The sequence below is a fragment of the Haemorhous mexicanus genome, chromosome 1 (genome assembly GCF_027477595.1).
Source record: "Haemorhous mexicanus isolate bHaeMex1 chromosome 1, bHaeMex1.pri, whole genome shotgun sequence".
Lineage (NCBI taxonomy): Eukaryota > Metazoa > Chordata > Aves > Passeriformes > Fringillidae > Haemorhous > Haemorhous mexicanus.
Genome location: NC_082341.1, coordinates 29,009,147 through 29,029,871, shown reverse-complemented (window position 1 = coordinate 29,029,871; position 20,725 = coordinate 29,009,147). Strand labels below are relative to the sequence as shown.

Here is a 20,725-nt window from a genome sequence, read left to right as displayed (position 1 = left end):
TATAGACTTTTTTACTTACTCCTGTTGTCCATGGACAAACATGGTTGATCAGCTTGTCACCAGTATAGCTTGTTTATATATATATGTGGTTAATCAATTTTTAAGTGCTCTCTACTATTAATAATTTCTTTGTTCTTAAGTTACAATTCCTAACATCTTCCTGACTCATTCAGCAGTACTGAGGATAGATGTAGCAAATACATAGCTGATGCTTATTTGTAAAGAATTTGCCCTATCCCTTCTGCTTGTCCCTGGAAACTTCTCTCTTATGACCTCAACATTTCCCTCAGTCAAGTCCTATAAAATTATCTTTGTAGGAAGTACTTTTTATGAGAGACTGTAGTATCATTTTCCTTGGTTTTTGGCCATTGTCTTCACAATTGCTGTGGTAGATTTGGTTGCACAGATGTTGCATTTTGAGCTGAAAATTTTTCATGGCAGTTATGTAAGGCTGCCTTAATCACAACAGGCTTCCTCAGCTGTCCCTTAGCTGTGACCTATGACATCGTCACTCCCTTACTTCTAAACGCATTTCCTAATAGAACCCAGCAGATCTTGTCTATGATAAATTGTTATTCTGGGTTGCAGCTGGAGATCTCATCATACATGCAGTGTATTCTGGGGCTTATTCATTAATCCAGAATAGTGACCACAGGCAAATCCCTACATGCACCCTTCAAGTTCTGGAGTTCAGTTGTGATGAAAACTGGCCTAGTAACATTTGTTATGAGTAGGATCTGTCTTCACACCTCTGCCTGTAAGCAGCGTGTTATTGTACTGCAGGGGAATGTCATTAGATAATATATAGCTACATTCTTTTACAGAAGTACACAGAGTATGGGATGATTATGAATACAAAATCCTAAGTGCATGTTGCCCAGATTTCTTGATTTTAACATTTGTATAATTTTACCTTGAAATAAGCCATTGTGTTAAGAGGTCAAAATTGCAATCTCCTTGTGTGTTGTACAGAGCCACCTGTCTCTTCTGTATTTTAAGTGATTGTGTGCTGATCTTCTGGGCTGAAGAAGCATCAAATCCATCTTGATGTGCAAAGTGAGAGATTGAATACTTATGGCACTGAAAAGGATTCTTGTTCTTTGTCAAGGCTTTATTAGTCAGTAAAGATGGTCATGTATACAAGCTGGTGCTTTTTGACCATGCTTTAATTGCCCTAAGTGAATAAGGGCGGTGAATTCTAAACCAGAGTTTCCCATGAGGATGTTGTTGAGGTAGGGCAAAGCCATGTCTAGGGAAATCAGCAGCAATGTATAAGCTGGAGCTGGTGACTTGCTCCCACAGGCCCTGGAGCTGTAATTTGGCCAGTCCAAAAATGTGGTTGACACCTAGAGATCAAAACATTAGACATCATACCGAAAGGATTATACAGACTTTGGATAAAGGTTTTAGAGGAAATAAAAGCCAGAAGATCCAGGACAGAGCAGATACGTTTCTTAATAATACTCTTACTGATCTTTTCAAGTACAAACAAAGATTAGTCACTAGGTTAATTTTTCTTTTCAAGATTTCCTTCAGCATTTTGGCTTATAACAAAAAGTTCTGAGGAAAGCCACTTTTTAGTGCTCTGCCATCAGCAAAATCCTTTCTATCCAGAAATACAAAATACAAAATTATTGTAGCATGTTTCTGAAAGTGGCAAGGAAGAATCTTCTGGGTATTTATAGTTAGTGATAATATTGATTTATCTGAGAATGTAGTGCAAATGTTTGCCATTTGTGATTCACTCCTAAAGATGCAAGAAAACTCTGCACCTGTGGATTTAGTGGTGCATGAGGTCATAAACTGCATACTTCTTGGGTCATGCGGTTGGCAATTTATACATAAGCTCCTGATATGCATAGGACACCAATGGTGTGAAATTTTTCTGGACTTATAGTCCAAGCAAGTGTTCTTTGTTTCACAGGTTTTATTATCTCTTGTTGCTCAAGTCTAGGACTGCAGCTCAAGAGAAGACAGCCTGTATGCAGTATGTGCACACTGCGGAGTGTGCACATACAGGGCAGGATTAAGCCCTCACTGAAAAGCTGTTTGTCTGCTCTAGTTTGATAGAACAAATCATGGCAAGAATACTTAAACTGTCTCCAAACTGCGGAAGTAAAATAAGGCAAAATACAGAAATAATAAATATAGTAGTAAATCAGATCACTTTCTGATTTTGTATTTTTTAATAAAAAATAATTACAGAAACAATAATTACTTATTATTATTAAGCTGGATTAAAATGAAAGTTTCTAAGTAATTTTAATTAAAAGAGACTGCTCAGAAATATTTATACTTTTTAAAAGTGCCAATGCTCACATCAAAATAACTTTCAGATTTTTTTTTTTAAACAAATCTTTGTCCCTGGTTAGGCTTCTGACAATGTGAGGTCTGATTTCATCTTTTCACTTGATTTCTCTACTGGAAGCAAAGAGAGTTGAATTAAATGTGAACAGGAGGTTGTAACAATTGTATTTATTTAGTGGTTTTGAGAATTCTCAAGGAAATGTGCTTTCTATGCTTCCAATTTTGTTCATGTTAATCTCTTGATCTAGGAATCAATTAGGATATTAATACACTTGAAAATATGATCGAAGAGTCATAGAAGAGACTGTGGTGGCTGGCATAGAGTATGATGGTTTTATCTTTGCTTTTATGATTCAGTTTTTAACTGTCCTGCTGATATGCAGACTGATGATGTACAAACATTCTGCTCTCTCCACTGCATTGGAACAGGGGAGAGTAAGTAGTCTACAATAAACATTTTCATTAAATTATGCAAAGACAGAATAGAATCTGTATAGCTAAACATCTGTATATACAGTACACTAACACAATATTTAGCTGGATGATCACACAGGATTTTGGCTGTTCCCTTCAGGAGAAACTCTTCTATTTATCTCTCAATTTAGCTGCACAGTAAGTTCTTTCAGCTCAATTTTTTGCATTAATGCTTATTTTATTATTCTGAATGAATGAGGCTGGCATAAAATACTCAAATGTATAGCATAAATACTGAGTTGTTTCAGTTGTTCAGATACTTATACAAAGGCTATCAATACTGTACATGGTGCAAAACAAAGACAGAAATTTTAAATCTCTGTGATTCTGACAGAACAAAACACTTGAACACACAAATAATCACATTTCTATGTGAGGAAGTCCCTCACATAGAAATGACACCCTTAACATACTCATAACATACTCATACCCTTATACTCATCTGACTTCCCTTGAAATGAGAGAATGCTGGAATATGGTGAAGGCTTCCAATCTCTGAAGTTCCACCTTACCATAACAGTGGATACATTTATAAACTAGAACAAGAAAATTCTTTGAATTCAGATACTTAAAAACTTTGGAATTTGACAAAAAACATGTATTGCCTGCCTGTTGTGACATTCCAGGGAGAGATGCAACTCTGAGAAACTTCTAGTCACATCCTGATTGTAATAATACCCCTCAAGGGGTTTCTTCCTATGCTACTGGGAAAGTCTCCTTATATCCATTGATTTTAGCTCTGCTCATTTCAACTATCATTCCACTGACAGGCCAGCCTAGTATTTCTAGAAGAAATCTGCTGTGTGTTGTTCGCTATAAATGGTAAACAAACCAGCCAAAACCCCATACCATGTGTAAATTAAAATGTTTGCGTGTCTGCAGAGCCAGGATCAAGAAAATTTGTGAAGTTGTTAAACCTGTCCCTGAAATATGATCTATACTGGGAGCCACAACATATTTTGAGTTTCAAATTCTTCCTCCAGCATTCTTCTGAAATAATTACGAAGAAATGAAGCAGCAATCAACAACTATGAATATCAGTGGCCGTGGGATGTACCACATTCTATGCACACTTTAATAAAAACATATGAAGAAAAGGTATATATTATGCATTTTTGCGATGTCTTCTAAGACTCTTGATTAATGTAAACTGGAACTTAGCAGTTCTTCATGTGGCCTCAATGTGCCTGCCTGGAGTGCTTGAAGAGCTTGGACTTTAATTGACCAAGATGATATTTAAAATGTAAATAGACATAAATGCAGAATGATTTCCAAAATTTTATGAAGTGTATGATAGGCACAGTTTGCTTTGTCTCTGTTATTATGTGTGATACCAAATTACAGTGGAGAGGGCTATTTTGGAAAATAGGTATAGATAGATGTTGAGTGGATTGCTCTGAAGGCTGGTCATTATAGTGTCTTTTCACACAGTTTACTTTTTCACTAGATTATTAGCATCTTTACAGCATCAGAGTACACCCCACAGCTGGTAAAGTTTCCTTTGCTAACAGTAATCCAGATCTGCTGTCAAGAAAAGCTACACTCATATTAGTCCAAAATTCAAAATAAGCTGTAGCCCACATGTAAAAATTGCTTGTATAGTTTTGAAATAAATTAATGCAAATTGGAATCTTAGAGATGTTAATTTTTTCTGTGCACCTGTGAAAAATCATTCTAATTTTAAATTTATTGCCTCTGAACTGTGTCACATGTTAGATGAAGGAGAGATTTAGACATGGTTGATGCAGTTGTAAATTAATGGGTCATACAATCTCTGTGACTGCAGGTTAGTCGCGCCCATTAATTTTCCTTCCAAATTTCATCTTTTAATGCAGGAAATACGGTTTGACTTCAGATTTTGTTTGTATCTAGTAGCACTTAATCCTCTAGATTAAGTTTTTGGGGATTTTCTTGGGGTTTTTTCTTTCCTTTTTTATATGGTTTGCTACGTAATTGGTGTTGTTAAATGCAAAACTTCATTACACCTACTGGTTTCTCCTCTGGGTTGGCAGCATTGTAAATTATTAAATAGAATTACAGACAGTGTCATGATAAGTTTTAATGTGACAATGAAGTGAGAGCATTGATCTTATGTAATTTGAGTCAGAAAAATCTGAACAGGTAAACTATTTGTAATTTCTTACAGCTGAATAGGAACATAAGTAATATTAGTAACAGAAAAAAGGACATCTGGTCCAGCTTGCCTGGGTTTGTTTGCCTGGTTGATCATAATCTCAACCACCTGCTTTTCCACTGAGCTCTACTTCACCAGCCCTATCTAATTCCAGAAACAAATGTATCTGTCTCTTGTACACCTTTATAAATCTTTCCTTATAACTTTGAATATTCAGACCTTATGTGGTCTTATGGCACAGAAGATCCACAGAATGCTCAATAAATGCGCAGAAAGAAGTGCTCCTGATCTAAGGGTTTGAATCTAGTTTCAGAGGAAGTATGTAGATGATTAGAAGCCTATTGTAATAGAATTAGATTAACATCTATGTGGTGATATGATTGCCCTAGCCAGTTGCAAAATGCAGATGTTTGTTTTGCTTTCAGATTTGGAAACAGACACCTGTACTATTTATAATCTGCGCTGACGTTATGCCCAAACATTTATTATTATTATAGCCAAATTTTAGTAAGACAGTACTGTCTTTCTTGCAATGTTGGTGGGGGAAGAGGAAGAGTATTTAGTACTCTTAAACTACAGATATTTTTTGGCTAGTAGCAGAAGAAGTAAACAAAAGGACTGTGAAGTAAAATTTTCTTCGTATAAACTGAAGAACAAAAGATTGCTCTATTCTGACCATGTCTTTCAATTCCCACTTGCTTTTTCAGATATGCCTCTTCTCTATGGCAGTGGTTAAATAATTGGGAACATTACTGAAGTGGGATTAAGATTATTTAAACAATCAGTTAAAGTTTTGATCTGTTTCTGAAAGATCATGTCTATTTTTATATCCTTCGAGATTTTTATAAGCATATGTGAATTTACTGTTTTGATGTATTTCAGCAGCTGTCTCTAAGTTAGTTTCTACGATGCCCCCCTACTGCCTTTCTTCCTAAATTCTTCTTTTCCCCTGCTTTTGTCTGCCTGGAGGTGAAATAAAGAAGGTTCCTGTGCCATAGCCACTGTCTTACATGTTGTGATATTGGAACCTGCCAGTTTTACTGATTTGATTATCTACATCCTGATTCCCTAGTGTAAGCTCCTAGCAATACCTCGGGAGTTTTGGCTAAAGAATATTCTTAGCCTGGACTGGCAGAGCTGTGCTCTGCTTCCCTCTGGCCACTGTTTCGCTGTCACTGAGTGTCTCTTGGCTGGGAAGTTGAAAAAAAAAATGCTGGGATCTTCCATCAAAGACTAATTTGGTGGTGAGATGAATACAGGGTAGTCTTTTAACTTAGAAGGTTTGAAAGCTCCCATGCTGGGTATAGAGATAATGGATACTGGAGTGCATATAAAATATCCTATGAAATTATACATAAATGCATACTGTTCAGTATGGCTTAACACACTGTAAAACTTTGTACTTACAAGTATGTTTTCCATAAAAAAATCAACACTTTTCAGATAAAGAGAAAGATTCTCTGTTTCCCTCTCCTCCCCTGCTAATAGTAGGTGGAGATTGGCTGCAGAGTAGTTGGACTTTTTTGGTAGACTAGAGTAGAGTTTGGCTCAACAGCACACTCGTTTTGGGTCAGTTCTTTTGTCTAGCAAAGGATTTTAACCAGAGATCTCAAAGCAGCAAAAAACCCTTCTGTTTTTATATTGAAAATGAAATACACTACCCTTGCCAGATACTAATCACACTATATAGAGTAGAGGAGCCTATTTTTCTTAGGCAGATCTGTTTCCTATATATAGCTTCAGTGGTTGAGGTAAGCCTGCAGTCTAGTATCCTGCACTTCATAGCTTTAGTGCTGACTTTTGTGTGATTGGAAAGTACAAAGTACAACAGTTGCATCCTGCATTGAGCTTTCAGTCTTAGCTTGTTCTGTAGCTTAGAGCAAACAGATAAAAGATAAAAAATGAATGAATTTACAGTGGGATGTGTACAAATGTCCTAATTAATCAGCTACTTTTTTTTTACATAGTTGCTATTTTCTGTCTCTGAAATCCTTTTCTTTCTGTTAGCTCTGGTACTAATTATCCAGCCACTAAATTTTGGCCTTCAAAGTCAGAAAATGCAACATCATTCAGGAGACATGTGGCTGCCAAACCCAGTGAGCATGTAGGAATAGTGCCTTCACAGGTCAAGTGCTAGAGCTGCTCTTTGACAAATCAGTCTCAATTAGCATCATAGGAGTCTCTGTTGGTATTCCTGCTCCCCCGCACCTCCGGCTTCATCTGTTAGTGGTTGGTGTTGCCAGCCATTGTTTTGCACTCCCAGACCTGCAATCTGTTTCAGTGCTTGCTGGTAGTGCAGGAGCACCTTCAGCTTTCCCAACTTATTACCAGAACTTATACCACACATTTTAATGAACCCCAAACCTGAAACTCTACTGCATGTGGCTTCACCTGTCTTCAGCTAGTAATCATTTATCAATATTTTGGGGAAAGAGGAAATGTAATATAAAGTTACTCTTCTGACTGATATTTGGATACTGATACTCCTGATATTTGGAGTTCAAAAGTTAGCACAGGTAGCAAGGGGCACCCAGTAAAAGGCTTTCTTAAATGCTGTTTCATGCCTTTTGGTTAAATGTGAGCATGCTGCCAGTACCTGTATCCCTAGGGATGGCTCCAATGTTAAGACCTATTTGTGCAGTCCTAATTAAGGTTCATGTCCATTCCCTGTTGAAAAGACAGGACAGGGAGTGATGGGAGACAAAACCTTGAAGATAACATTCTGGTGCTAGAGGCATCGTCTGGGTAATCCCAGCTGACACACTTAGGGGCGTGCTCTACCTAGTAGATCCCATCTTGGTGGAGTATAGAGGCAAATTTCTACCTTTCTTCACATTTCAATTGAGGCTGCCTGCTTTGACAATTGACTGTGTTCTGCTCTCTTTATCTAATCTGTCTAAATGGATTCCCTGTCCCTCTTGTTAGAATGAAAAAGGCTATTTAAGTTTTAGCATGCTAAATAGTGTCCAGAGCATCCATTACAGATGAAGCCATAGGTAATTACTTGATGGACACAGAGAATCTGTGATCAACTATATGGTCTTAGGAAAGGGAGCATAACATAAGTACTGACAACACTGGTCCAAATGTAGTTCGTGGAAGGGCAGGTCTCTTAGCACACATCACATATGCTAGAAATGAAGTGGATGGCTACCAAGTACAATGGAACTACCACTGTTTAATAAGAACAAGGCTTTCCCAAAATCTCCATAAATTTCTGTAGATTTTTTTGCAAATCTAGTCTGCATTTTTACATGTCTATCATTCAGGAACTTAGCTGAAGAAGTAATTTAAAACACTTTGGAAGAGATTGAAAGAGAAAAGTAGAGAGCTAGTTCCTCTTTTATACCAGAATAAATTGACTTACCAGTGTTAATTTTTACTGTATCTAGTTTGAAAAAAATGACCAACCAAATAAATGAATGCAGGAAGTCAGCCTAAAAGGTAAAAGATACATGAAGGGACCATGGATATATCCTTTGAAAAAGTATGTTTATGCTTTTAGGTTGGAAGACTTGAAATCATTCCAGTTTATCCTTTTCTATTTTTCTTTTTTTTTTTTTTTTCCACCCTTAAGTGTGTAGTTCCCTAGCATTTTTTGAATGTATTGTTCTGAGGGGTGAAAAAAGTAAGATTAATGTCTGAGTTACTATCAGTTATTTTTTCTTCCTAATATCCTCCAGCTTTATGTTGCTTTAACGTATCCACATTCAGAGTTTTGAACATTGTGGGAAAAGGTTTCACTGGTATCCATTCTTGCCGTTAAAGTGCTTCCCTTCTGAATATTGCCTGCCAAAGTATGTGGTATCCTGCAGAGCAATAGGATGAGGACATAGATTGCAATGAAGCTGAACAGTTTGCACTTCCTAACAGTGACACCAGACATCAATCTTTTGTAAAGACAGCCCAGAATACAGGAGGAGTACTCTCAACCCCTCTCCCCCACACAAAAAAACAAAAGGAGAATTATCTCTTTTTTTTTTTTTTTCCCCATTTCATTTCAGCAATTTCCTTCTAAGATCCTCCAAGATGAATATGTTCTCAAATTGCATAAGCTGACATTTCAGTGGCTGAAACTCTTTTGGGGAAAGAAAAAAAAAAATAAATTGAAAGACTTGAAGTAAAACTTGGTTTATAGGTTTTTTTAAGTAATTTTTTTTCCTTTTAAGATCTTATTTAATTTTGTTTCAGTTCTCTTTTTATCATCAGGCTAATGAATACAGTGCTAATTTTGTCACAGTTAATGTGTTTCAAACGTTCATACCACAGTTTGACCTCAGTATTCAGTAACACGAAGTTACACAGGTTGGCAAGTGCTCAGAACTCAAGACTGCCAGTGCTGTAATTGGTCATACTGGGAGAAGCTTAAGTCAAGTCTGGAGCTTGTATAAAATGGCACAGACCTATAGAAGTCATTTTGAAACAGCTGCTAGGGATCTTCTTTACACAGAAATTTGTTATAGGTTTTATTTTAATGCATAAATGTAATTTCACAACATGATGATTTAGGGTTGTGAAATTAATGAGCCATATTCTCATCTTTGTAGTAAAAAAGGTGCAGAAAGAGCAAGGAGCTACAAAAAGTTTCTACATCAATGAATTTCAGAAGTTAAAATATGGTGTGTCACTCAGTCAGGAGTCTGTGAGGTGTAAGGTGGAAAAACCTTGCTATAACCAGGAGGAACTCTCACTGAATAATGGGTATTTGAAAAAAATTGAGGCCAGTATTTGTGGGAAATGCTTGATAGTGCCTGGGACTGGGTTCTCAAAGAGGATTTTTTGCTATAGTCTGGATATCCTTGACAGTGCCATGGCACCATTTTATTCTTTTTTTTTAAACAAATCAGAGCTGTTTTAGCACCTTTACACATAAAGAATCTGTTGTGAAATCCTTAACAACTGGAAAACAGAATACCTGAATTAAGCTTTTTACACATGGGGAAGAGACAAGTGAAAGTGCAACAGCTGCTGCCATCATGGTTCCTGATGGTGTAGAGACTCCTATCTTTGTTACAGAGGTTGTCCAGAGCTAAGGGAAACAAAGCTTTGACCAGCTGCAGAGCTGCTCCAGACAACTAGAGCACTTGAAAATTGGCTTCAGGAAGGTGTGAGAAACAGGCTGGTCAGGCAAGTTGTTGTAGCAGAATTTTTGTGAGACCTACTGTGGACTGAAAGACTTGGCAAATGTTCCACTATTTTCAGAGTAAACTTACATACACAGTACTAAAACTTAATCCCTATTGTATTTGTCTTAATTTTTAAAATTTTTCCTATTTGTCTTTGTGGAAATGTCCAAATCCAACAATTGCATGCTAAAATTTATCTTCTCAGTATCTTTTCACACCAAGCAATGCACGTTCATTTTCTGTTAAAGTTATGAGTGAAGTCAGTCTTTGAGTCACTGTTATTTATTTCTGAATCTCGCCTGATAGCCTTTATTCCTTTGTGGCTTTCCATGGTGTATGTAGAAACAGACTGTTCAGTTCCTGGAAACTGTATGAAAAGCTCACAGGCCATGGGTTAACACTGTCCTAATGTTATAACTGAGAGTCTTACTGTGATTTACCTGGATATAACAATGCTGCAAGAAGTTTGACTCATGCAGCTTCGTTTCCAAGAGAACTGCTCCTACTAGTTCTAAGAGACTGAATCTTTGGGTGTGCTGTGGCTTTTTCTAGCCTTTCCATTGATGTCCCGTGCTTATGAGGATGCTAGGAAATAACATAAGGCATGTATGGGTAAAAAGGACCATTATTTTTGACCTGGCCAGCCTCTGCTTTCCAAACCACATGATCTTTTAAATATTTTACAGATTCGGAAGTGTATCTGGGTATAATTCACAGTCCCCTGGATTCTTGCTAGAAGGGGATAGGATCTGGCCTGTTGTTTATTCTGGGTAGCACGTGTAATACTTTGGGTTATCTTTATTCTTCCCACGTTTCCCCAGACCATTCTGCATCTTAAGTTTTGCAGATCTCATTGTGGACTTTTTTGTGTGGGAGCAGATTTGTGTTTTCCACTGGTATGGCAGCAGATCAAGCAGGATATTTTGGCTTATGCATATATTCTGGAGGCAGGTTTTGTGGAAGGTTGCTTGAATTTTTGGCTTACAAACCATGGGAGTATATACCATGTATTACTTGATTACAAGTTAGCCCACTCACTAAATACTTTGCTGACCACATGGAGTAACGTAAGAAGAAGGCTGAAAAACAGATAATCCTGACTAAAGCTCAGAAAGAGCACATGCTAGCACATCTCAGCAACCCAGAAGGATCAGATGCTGAACACCAAGTGAAATTTACTAATTAAACTGCTGGATTGTGATTTTACAGACCACAGGGTGTCTCTTGGTAGCATAATTTTCTTTTGATATTGGCTTTGTGACAGGCTGTATGATTGCCTGTTCTGGCATTACTTGGGCAGCGCAATGTGCATTTCATTGCAAAATGACCAAGGAGGACTAGGTAATAATGAGGGTGAAAAAATGCTTTTGAGTTGTTCCCCCTTGTCCTGACACACCAACTTCATGACCAATGGCTTATATTTTAAATAGTGGTGGAGCTCCTACTTTCTAAAGGCTGAGAACTGATCTGGGTCAGTTCAGGATCTGCACGGATAGGTGCTTCTCAAGAAAATGAGAAAAAGAGAAAGGCTGAGAAAATCGTTTGAAGGTCTATAGTAAATCAAGTCTAGTTCAGCCCTTGAACTCGGATCTCCTTACAGCCAGTCCACCACATTTGATTTACAAATGTGATTATCTTGAGAATAGAAACTGCTGAAACTCACTATAGCCATGGCCACAATTTAAGAATAACGTGTCTTATTAAAAAAAAAAAAAACAAGAAAACAAAACAAGCACAAAAAAGTGTACATTTCCCTGTATACATGCTTCCTAGTGTGTGGTATATAACAAAGCCTTCCAGATAAATTCCTTGGATCTAGTTCTGTTCTCATTAAACCCGCGCAGCTCTGTGCTAACGCTAACGTAACCGAGGAAAGAATTTTTCCTATAAGAATTATATTTCTAATAAGCAGGAAGCAGAGCTTTTTGGCAAAATCAGCTATCTTGCAACTCTGCCTGAAGAACACTAAAACAAAAAACATAAAGCAAAATTGGCTCAGAAGAGTCACAAAATAGGGGCTACACCATAACAGACTGAACAGAAGAGTTCCACCACAGTTCATGTCTACTTCTGTTGTGGAGATGATAGCTAATCTGTTAGTTTCCAGTTTTATGTGAGGTGGATCCCAAATAGGTCCCAAAATACAGTTTTTTAGGCAACTTTCACTGAAATAAATCCGGTAATTGTCCTTTCTAGTAACAAAATTCAAGTGGTAGTGTTTTGCAGGGGTCGCTTGTCCAATGCAAATCTAGAATCAAAGAGGGAATGAGATTCTGGGAAATAGCTCTGCATGAGAAGGGATTTTCTCAAATTCTTAAAAAGCAGATCACCAGCTACAGGAAGTTTAACAAAGACAAGTACTGAATTCTATACCTGGACCAGAACAGCCCTGGATGTACAGACAGACAGGGGAATGAGAAGCTGGAGAGCAGGGCCAAGGAAATGGGCCTGGGAGTCCTGGTCATTTTCAGGTTGAACATGAGCCAGCAGTGCCCTGGCAGCCAGGAGGGCCAAGGGTATCCTGGGGGGCATCAGGCACAGCATGGCCAGCCGGGCAAGGTAGGGGATTGTCCCCTCTGATCTGAGCTGGGGTGGCCTCACCTCGAGTGCTTGGGGCAGTTTTGGGTGCCAAAATATAAAAAAGACATTGAACTGTTAGAGAGTGTCCAAAGGAAGGCAACAAAGATGGTGAAGGGCCTTGAGGGGAAGCCATATGAGGAGCAGCTGAGGTCACTTGGTCTGTTCAGCCCAGAGAAGAGGTGACTGAGGGGAGACCTGCAGTTGCAACTACCTGTAAGGGAAAGTGGAGAAGCAGACACTGATCTCCTCTTTTTGGTGAGCAGTCATGAAGCATAAGGGAGGGTTTAGGTCTAGATATCAGGAAAAGGTTCTTCTCCCAGAGGGTGGCTAGGCAATGGAACAGGCTCCCCAGGAAAGTGGTCACAGCAGCAAGCCTGACAGAGTTCAAGAAATGTTTCAGCAATGCTCTTTGACACATGGAATGATTCTTGGCACTGTCCTGTGCTGGGCCAGGAGTTGGATTTGATGATCCTTGTGAGTCACTTCCAACTCAGCATATTCTATGATTCTATGATACTATGATTCTATGAACGCATTAGTTAGAAGAAAGCAGTAAGGTAGTGAGTAATCAAACAGTTGGGGATTTTTTTTTTGTGAATCAGAAAAAGTAATCGTTTAGCAGATAAATTATTTAAATGCTATGTATTTTCCTGTCTTTTATCTTTTTAGGCAGCTGTGAAATGCATAGAAAAGGAGTGACTGACATTTCTATCTTCCAGGCCATTTTTCTTTCCTTAGTCATCCTGGGGTTTCTGCTAATTCTGACTGGAGAGAAGTAGACCCAGGAGATGATCCCTTTTTGATTGCTTTTAGGTGAACACAGCACAGAGTACCATCCTCTAAAGCCCTGTGGGTTACACCTGTTTAGGAACAACAGATTCCATACTGGGGTCTGTTGGGACCATGCCATCTTCTAAAAGATGGCTAGCATAGCAAAACTGAAGGCTCTGTTTAAATTTAAGTAGGTGCTTAAGGGAAACTTTCACATGTTCTCCTAGCTACAGTCAGTGTTAAGTGTGAGAGAATGGAAACTTTATGTGACTCATCAGCTGTATTTTTTTCCATAGTACTTAAGATCCAGGTCTTATAAAGCTTGTATGCATATTTTAATTAAAAGGTGATTTCAAATCTTTTTTATTTACTCAAGAGTCATCAAGTCTTTACCATTTCACTGATTCTGAGGATTTCATAAAATGGCTGTTTTAATTGAAATCACTTCGTAGAATGGCTATAGGTTTTTATTGGCATACATCTTTTCTCCTGTTGTTAACCAAAATGTGTTGGGCTATGGAAATTACTTAAAATTAGTGAAATGAACAACAAAAAAAATCTGATTTTGAAACCTCTGTATTATGTATTCTTCAAGAGGAATCTTATGTGCACAATGAAGGTTTCCTACCTCTAAAAAAGAAATACTTCAGAAGTAGTGAAATATGGCCCAACATTGGATCTGTCTTAAGGATTCATAGAATGGAAATTGATTTTTAATGAAAAATTTTTTTTAAATAAAAAAAATTAAGCCTAAGTAAAATCATTGGTCACTTGACCAATATGATTTTGAAAGTGTGTGAAACATTACATTTTATGAATTAACTAGGAGGAGGAAGGAAGGGAGAAGTACAAATGAAGGGTAACATCAATAATCTTTCTTCATTTTGGAAAATCCAGAACAGAAGATAAATGGGACTGCTGAAAAAAGCCTGGCTTCAGCTTCTTGTTAGCAAATGCTTCATTGCTGTTACAGTGCTACTAGTAAGTTCCCTCAAAGCCTATGCTTCTCCAGGCCAGTTCCCTCAGCTTCTCATTTTCTTTCTTCTAATAACAGAATTTGTACATTGAACTAATGCTAAAATGAAAAATCTTCATTTTCTTTTGGAATAGATTGTAGGATACAAATCTCTCAGCTGCTTGGAGCCCACTGATTTTAGCAAGTGCAGGTTTGATTCTGGGATGACATTAAGGAGATTTAAAGAGCTAGAATGAAAACTGAGGGCCAAATCATAACCTGTCCTTCATTCAGCAGTTTCTGTGTAGCACCAATTTTCCTTTGTCTCCTAGCTACATGGCCTCATTTATTCTCTGTTGGGATTACATGCTGATTCTTTAAATTGGGTGATGGATGGAAATATTGATTCCGTAGGTGTTGGTAATAATAGTAGTAATAATATTAGTAATAAATTCAACAGTTTAATTACCAATTAATTAAAGTACCAATTTTTGGTACTCTAGTACCAAGATGCAGTTGCCCTATTGTTCCCTAGATGAGAATAGCTCATCATGTCTCCATCCATTAACAGGAAACTGGGGAAAGCCACAACAGGAAAGGATGCCCTTGCTGTCCTGGGATATAACTTGTATACCTTTCCTCACAGCTACATGAAAAGGAAATGCTACCTTTATCTTCACTGACAGGTAGTTCTTCATAATAGCAGCAGATGCAGAGGTCTTCCGAGACCCAAGTGAGTCTCAGGAATTTAAAGCTGGTCCTGCTGTGAGCAGGAGGTCGGACTAGAGACCTTTGGTGGTTCTGTCCCACCTGAATTACCCTATGATTCCATGAGGTTCACTCTCTTCAATCAAAAATAGGGAGTTTGTGTATAGTGTATTGAATTTATCTATTTTTAAAATTGTATTTAACAATCACATTTGAATTATGAAACATCAAAAATTCCATTAGAACACTTTCTCAGTAGCTTCTCCAATTCCATCGCCTACTTTTTTCCTGTGGCTTCACAGTAGGATTTGATAATTTTATAAAATGCAGTAATACTTCCTGTTTTCTTCATGATTTTTTTTTTTAAATCCATCTTGGTATTGGCTCAACCTTGCTTTCTTTATTGGTCATTATGTAATAATACATATGAGGAAATCTGTGTGAAAGAGTCTTTTATAATTTTATCCTCATTCAAATAATTGTTTCATTTTCCTTCAAGTTATTATCATTAGAAATGAAAAAGTGAAACCACAAGTCTTCTGTAGACACATACAATTTCATTTCTCTTGTGGGCAGTTGGTGAGCAGTCAGCTTTATTCCATGAAGAATGCTCAGTCTGTTTCTTAGATTTGAGAGATGTCTTTTTGGCATTATGGTTGTATTTTTATTATACTTATTGTTACAGACTGAGTTTTGGGGTGATCTATTTCACCCTTTCATATTTTTCTTCTGCTTCAAATAAGTTCTTGATTATCAGTTTCTTCAGAATAATGTTAATACAATTTTTTTTTTCAATTGAGTCTGCCTATTTCTTGAAGGAATTTAACATAGTCTGTGCCATTGGTGTCATCAACAATAGGATTAAGGAGCAGAATTTAATTTACTTACCTATAAAAGAAATCAGAAATAGCTGTAGCAGTTAAATTACTTGTGGAAGAATTGTTTGTTTATCTCCCCAATATTCCTGTGGTGCATTTTTGAATGATAGATCATTTAAGCTGGCTCACACATCTGAATAACTAACATTTTACCAATATTTGGTTACCTTATTCCATATACTTATGAATCCTAATAAAACGCCTTTTTAGTAATTCGTTTTGAAAACCATTTGACCTTAACTACAATGAAAGTAGACTGTAAAAATCATCATAGATTCCCTTCCTTGAACTTTTCATAATGCTGAAAAATGACTGAGGGAAAGAAGAAAGATCCAGTTACTGTACCCTGTTTGCACAGCTGTACTTCATTGAGTGGAGGCTTGTGTTACACACAGTTTGTGATAGGAAGTAAATGCTTTTAAAACAACTAAGGAGACAGGTCTTTAACCTCCACCTTTTCAGATGCTTTTTTCACTCATTTAGCTTCTGTCGAGGTCTTGAGATACATTTCAAACACAAATTATTATTGAATACTGAACCTCACCTGAATAATTCATTTCCTAGTGTGTTTATTAGGCAGAGATGCATTGAGATGAGGTTGGTTAGTGTTTTTTGGAGTTTTTTATGTTTGTTTGTTTAGTTTGGGGTTTTTTTGTTTGCTTGTTTTTTGGGTTTTTTTGAGAGACATCACTAATTATTGATACAGTAAACACTTGTTCCTTAAGGAAAAAATGCATTTAAAGAAGAAAGAATTCTTAGACTCAGTGTTAAGTGTTATTTGATAGTTGAAATTGCACATTCACTTCAGCAATTTTTAGTATTTTTAAGGCCCTAGAGATAATTTAAAAATTATTTGTGATGTTAATTACCAAATTGTCAAAATTAATTAGATTTAATAGTATGAGTTGCTAGCATGCATGACTGTTACCTCCTGTTACAAGACTGTCTAGTCCCCTAAATGGTAAAGGTACATTCAGATTCATTAAGAGGATTTTTTTTTACTTACTTTACACTAGAAGTGCATGTTAATCACCAGACCTAAACTATTTGATGTAAACTTGGGTGCAAATAATTGCAGGACTTTAGACAGCCATTATAAAATAATTTTCTGAATGTGATTCTAATGTCTGCCAGAGGCACTTCTCTAATGGCTCTGGTGAAACAAGGTCAGTGGCAGTGGGAGTGTGCAGCTGGCAGACAGCCAATCAACTTTTAATTTCTATAATCGGCTGAGGCTTTGTGTATACTTTATCCCTTGAAGTACATGAGACCTTAAATTAAGAATTATGATCATTAGGTATTATTTGAGCTACGTTGACTGCATGCTTTCCTTTTTTCTGTAATTAAGGTAATCCTTATAGCTGATGGCCATGACTATTTCTATTTTAATATCCCGCTTCACACTGCCCAGCTACAGTGCAGACAGGCTACCCAGGTCCGCACTTGTGTGAGAAAATGCCTTGAAATATAATCAGGATTTTGAAGTATTCTTCATTTCAGTGCATTAGAGGTATCATGCCTTTAGAGGACATGGCTGACACTGATTTTGCCCGTCTTCCAGCTATTTTTTTTTTTTTCTTTTGAGCTGTAACAATAGAACCATTGCTCTCCTTTGGCTGTCTCAAGGCTTCCCAGCAGGCATCAGTTTGTTTTTTCCATTTGTCACTAGTGGGCAGGCAGGGGCTGTGTTTTGTGGTCTGTGGCACAAGTGGGTTGAAGATTCACACATTCCAGAAAAATGTAAGCATAAAAGCTGACACCAGTTAAGTTGTTTAAATTTGATGCGTATGATTTTTGTGTCCCCTTTTAGTCCTTAAATATGTCAAGTGCAAGCATGAGAGCATCCTCAGTCTTTGTCCCTCTGAATCCTGTACAGAGCTCCAACTGACTCATGCTACCAGAACTCAGATGAGGCTTTCTGCCTGTTTAATTCTCATCTCACACATCTTCTGCTCTTCCAGCAATGATTTTATTTCCTGCTACAGCCTCTCTTTACTTCAGCATGAAATTTACACTGACTTGTGTGCACTGGCAGACATGTAACCCTGCCTACACAAACTCAACTTTGAGCATTAGGTTTTATTATTTTATGTTAATGTAAAATAGCAAAGTGTAAATTGGAGGATTAGTTGCTTCTAGCTTAAGGAAAAAAGGCCTAGAAAAACAAATGTTGCTTCTCTAGCACAAACCTCATTAGAAATTTTGTGTTTTGCAGAGGTTAATATACTGTGGGCTGCACACCAAGTACACCATAGTTCAGAAGATTACAACTTATTCACAGCCTTGAGGCAGTCTGTACTGCAGAAATACACCTCCTGGGTAAGTAGCACAAGATTTGACAAACAAGTTAATCTCAACAAGGTTCAGTAAAAGTTAAAACATAGCGTTTATTTCCCTTTAAAGAAAAACATAATTTTTTTGAAGATGTTTTACACTGAAGGCACAGAAGATGAAACTGAAGAATCTGATAATCAGTTTTAAAATATATTCACTAATGTTGTGCAGCAAACATTAAAGCTACAAAAGTTAAAGAACGCTAACTATATAACACTGCATTTATATTTCGATAACTTTTTTAGTAGAATGGAGAATTTTCATTCAGTTATACACGAATGCAGAAAAAAAGCAGAGTATAATTTAACTATTTCTGAATATGTCTGTCTAGCTAAGAGGAGCAGGGAGAGAAATCATCATTAAAATTTGCTTTGGACATGCAAATGGATTTATTTGTCTCTGCTCATTCATGTCATATTAGTACCCTTGTAGGTAAGAGCAGTGTGTTACGTAGCATTATTTCAGATAAAATTAATTTGAAATGGTGAGCTGTGTACATATTCGTGTATAGATTTTAAATAGTATATTTCTAAGTGCATTCAAAAAATATTTAGGGTTTAGTTCTGCACTCAGGGTAACTGCTGATTTCCTAAGTTGAGCCCCCATGTTCTCTTTTGACTGTTTTGGTTTTTTTATTTTATTTTTAAAATCACATTGTAGTTTGTCTGGTTGTGTATTATTCAAAATGAATAAATTGAAAATGTAATTTTCAGAAGTAGGGTTCAAAAGAGATAATAAATGTATTTACATATATAAATACATACATATATAATTATATATATTCTCCAGTGAGGTGTAAGATGGGTGGGAAGGAAACCTGCAGTCCTTTGGCAATCTCTCTCTCCAGCCTGTGAGTTAATGACTCAAAGTCAAGAGAGAGTGCTCACCCATGGAAATCCAGTATAACTCCATTAACTTTGGTAAAATGGATTTGTGCTTATGTAACTGAACATGGACTTAGTCTCTAGTTCGTAACATCTTAAATTAAATTAGTTTAAGTGCTATGTTCCAGGGCAATTTTCTTCTGAAACTCGTGAAGCAGTACTATTTCTTAGATCTTTTTCTTGATGTCTTCTATATAAATTCTTGTTGTTTATTTATTAAGAAAATAATCATCTGATGTTAGCAAGATTACCTAGAATTTAAATTACTGTAATGAACAATAGAGGAAGGGATGTCTGTGACAACCCTGCTTCCTCTGTAAATACTGCTATGTTAAAGATTTAACCTTTGCCCATTTACCCATTGGGACCATATGTGCAAATGCTTAACAAAAACAATAATTCAAAAAAGACAAAAAGCCTGTGTGTACATATGGGTGTGCATATGAGAACTTTGTCTGATAGCATGATTTTGAGGATGATACTTCAGGGAGAATAAAATAATCGGAAGACCAAGATGTTTGCTTGGATTCCAAAGACCATCCTCAGGACCACACTGGTATCACTTGGCAAATAATATTTGTGCATTTAAAATTCATATGCTTTTTGCAAAAGGAAATGAATCTAGGAATATATGGTACTTTTGTGTGCCAGGTTTTTTTCACCAAGTATTTGATATTAGCCAAAACATATGGTTAATGTAAATACTGTTTTGCCTCCTCCCTGAACTTTTCAGACATACACCAGTTTTCTTTCTGCAACGCCTTATTGTGCATGATCACAATTCTTGCTAATTCTTACAGGACTGCTGTTTTTTGGATGACAGTTTTGTCCAGAACCGTAGATGGATCTGCCTTGAAGCTGAAACTCAGAGAAATCTTTAGTTAATCTCAGATTGATCTGATCTTGTTGAATGTGTACTATACTGTTCAATGAGTTTGACATCCAATTTTGTGGAGAGTGTGAGAAACTTATGGTGGATGGCGTGGGATTATGTGACTGTTCTGCTGCCAGCTCTGTTGTGTTTTAAGTTAAACACTGTAAGATAAATAAATCAGCATGTTAATCTATGAAAAGATATGAAATGAAAGAGAATATGAAAACATGCTTGACAATCAGTGGTGTGAGATGTGCTCCTGATTTTGGAATGGAATGTATAGTGCTTCATGTTGTTTGTATACACAGTGTTTCTGTTTCTCCACAGGCCATGGAGGAGCAAATCTACTGTGTAGACTGAGAGATACTGTTGAGGCCCATTTAGTGGGAAAAAGATGTCAAAAAAAAAAGTTTATTAATTTTTAAGAAGAAGACAGCAAGCTAAAGCAAGATAATACTATATAAATGAATGTAGAAGTGACAAAACAAAGCGTAGTTGTGAGAGATTTGCACATGCACTTTGAAAAGCTATGATTTAATGCTTTGAGTACCATTCTCAACTTTTAGGGTAAGATTTAATTGCAAATATTAAATCCATAATAATTTGATCACTTTAGATGGTACATTTAGTTAAAGTGTTCTATTCTGCCTTGGTGTAAAAGCGGTGGAAACATCTACATACAAGTCTGGAAATTGAATAG

General features: G+C 36.8%; 1 protein-coding gene across 2 annotated transcripts in view; it reads left to right on the top strand.

Annotated features, from left to right (window-relative positions):
* AGMO (alkylglycerol monooxygenase) overlaps positions 1 to 20,725 on the top strand; it is a 187,925-nt gene that overhangs the window by 58,991 nt on the left and 108,209 nt on the right. For both annotated transcript variants that reach the window (XM_059839402.1, XM_059840254.1), the window contains exon 4: positions 18,149 to 18,252. In XM_059839402.1, coding sequence (XP_059695385.1) covers positions 18,149 to 18,252 — 104 coding nt within the window. The remainder of the gene's footprint in view (positions 1 to 18,148; positions 18,253 to 20,725) is intronic.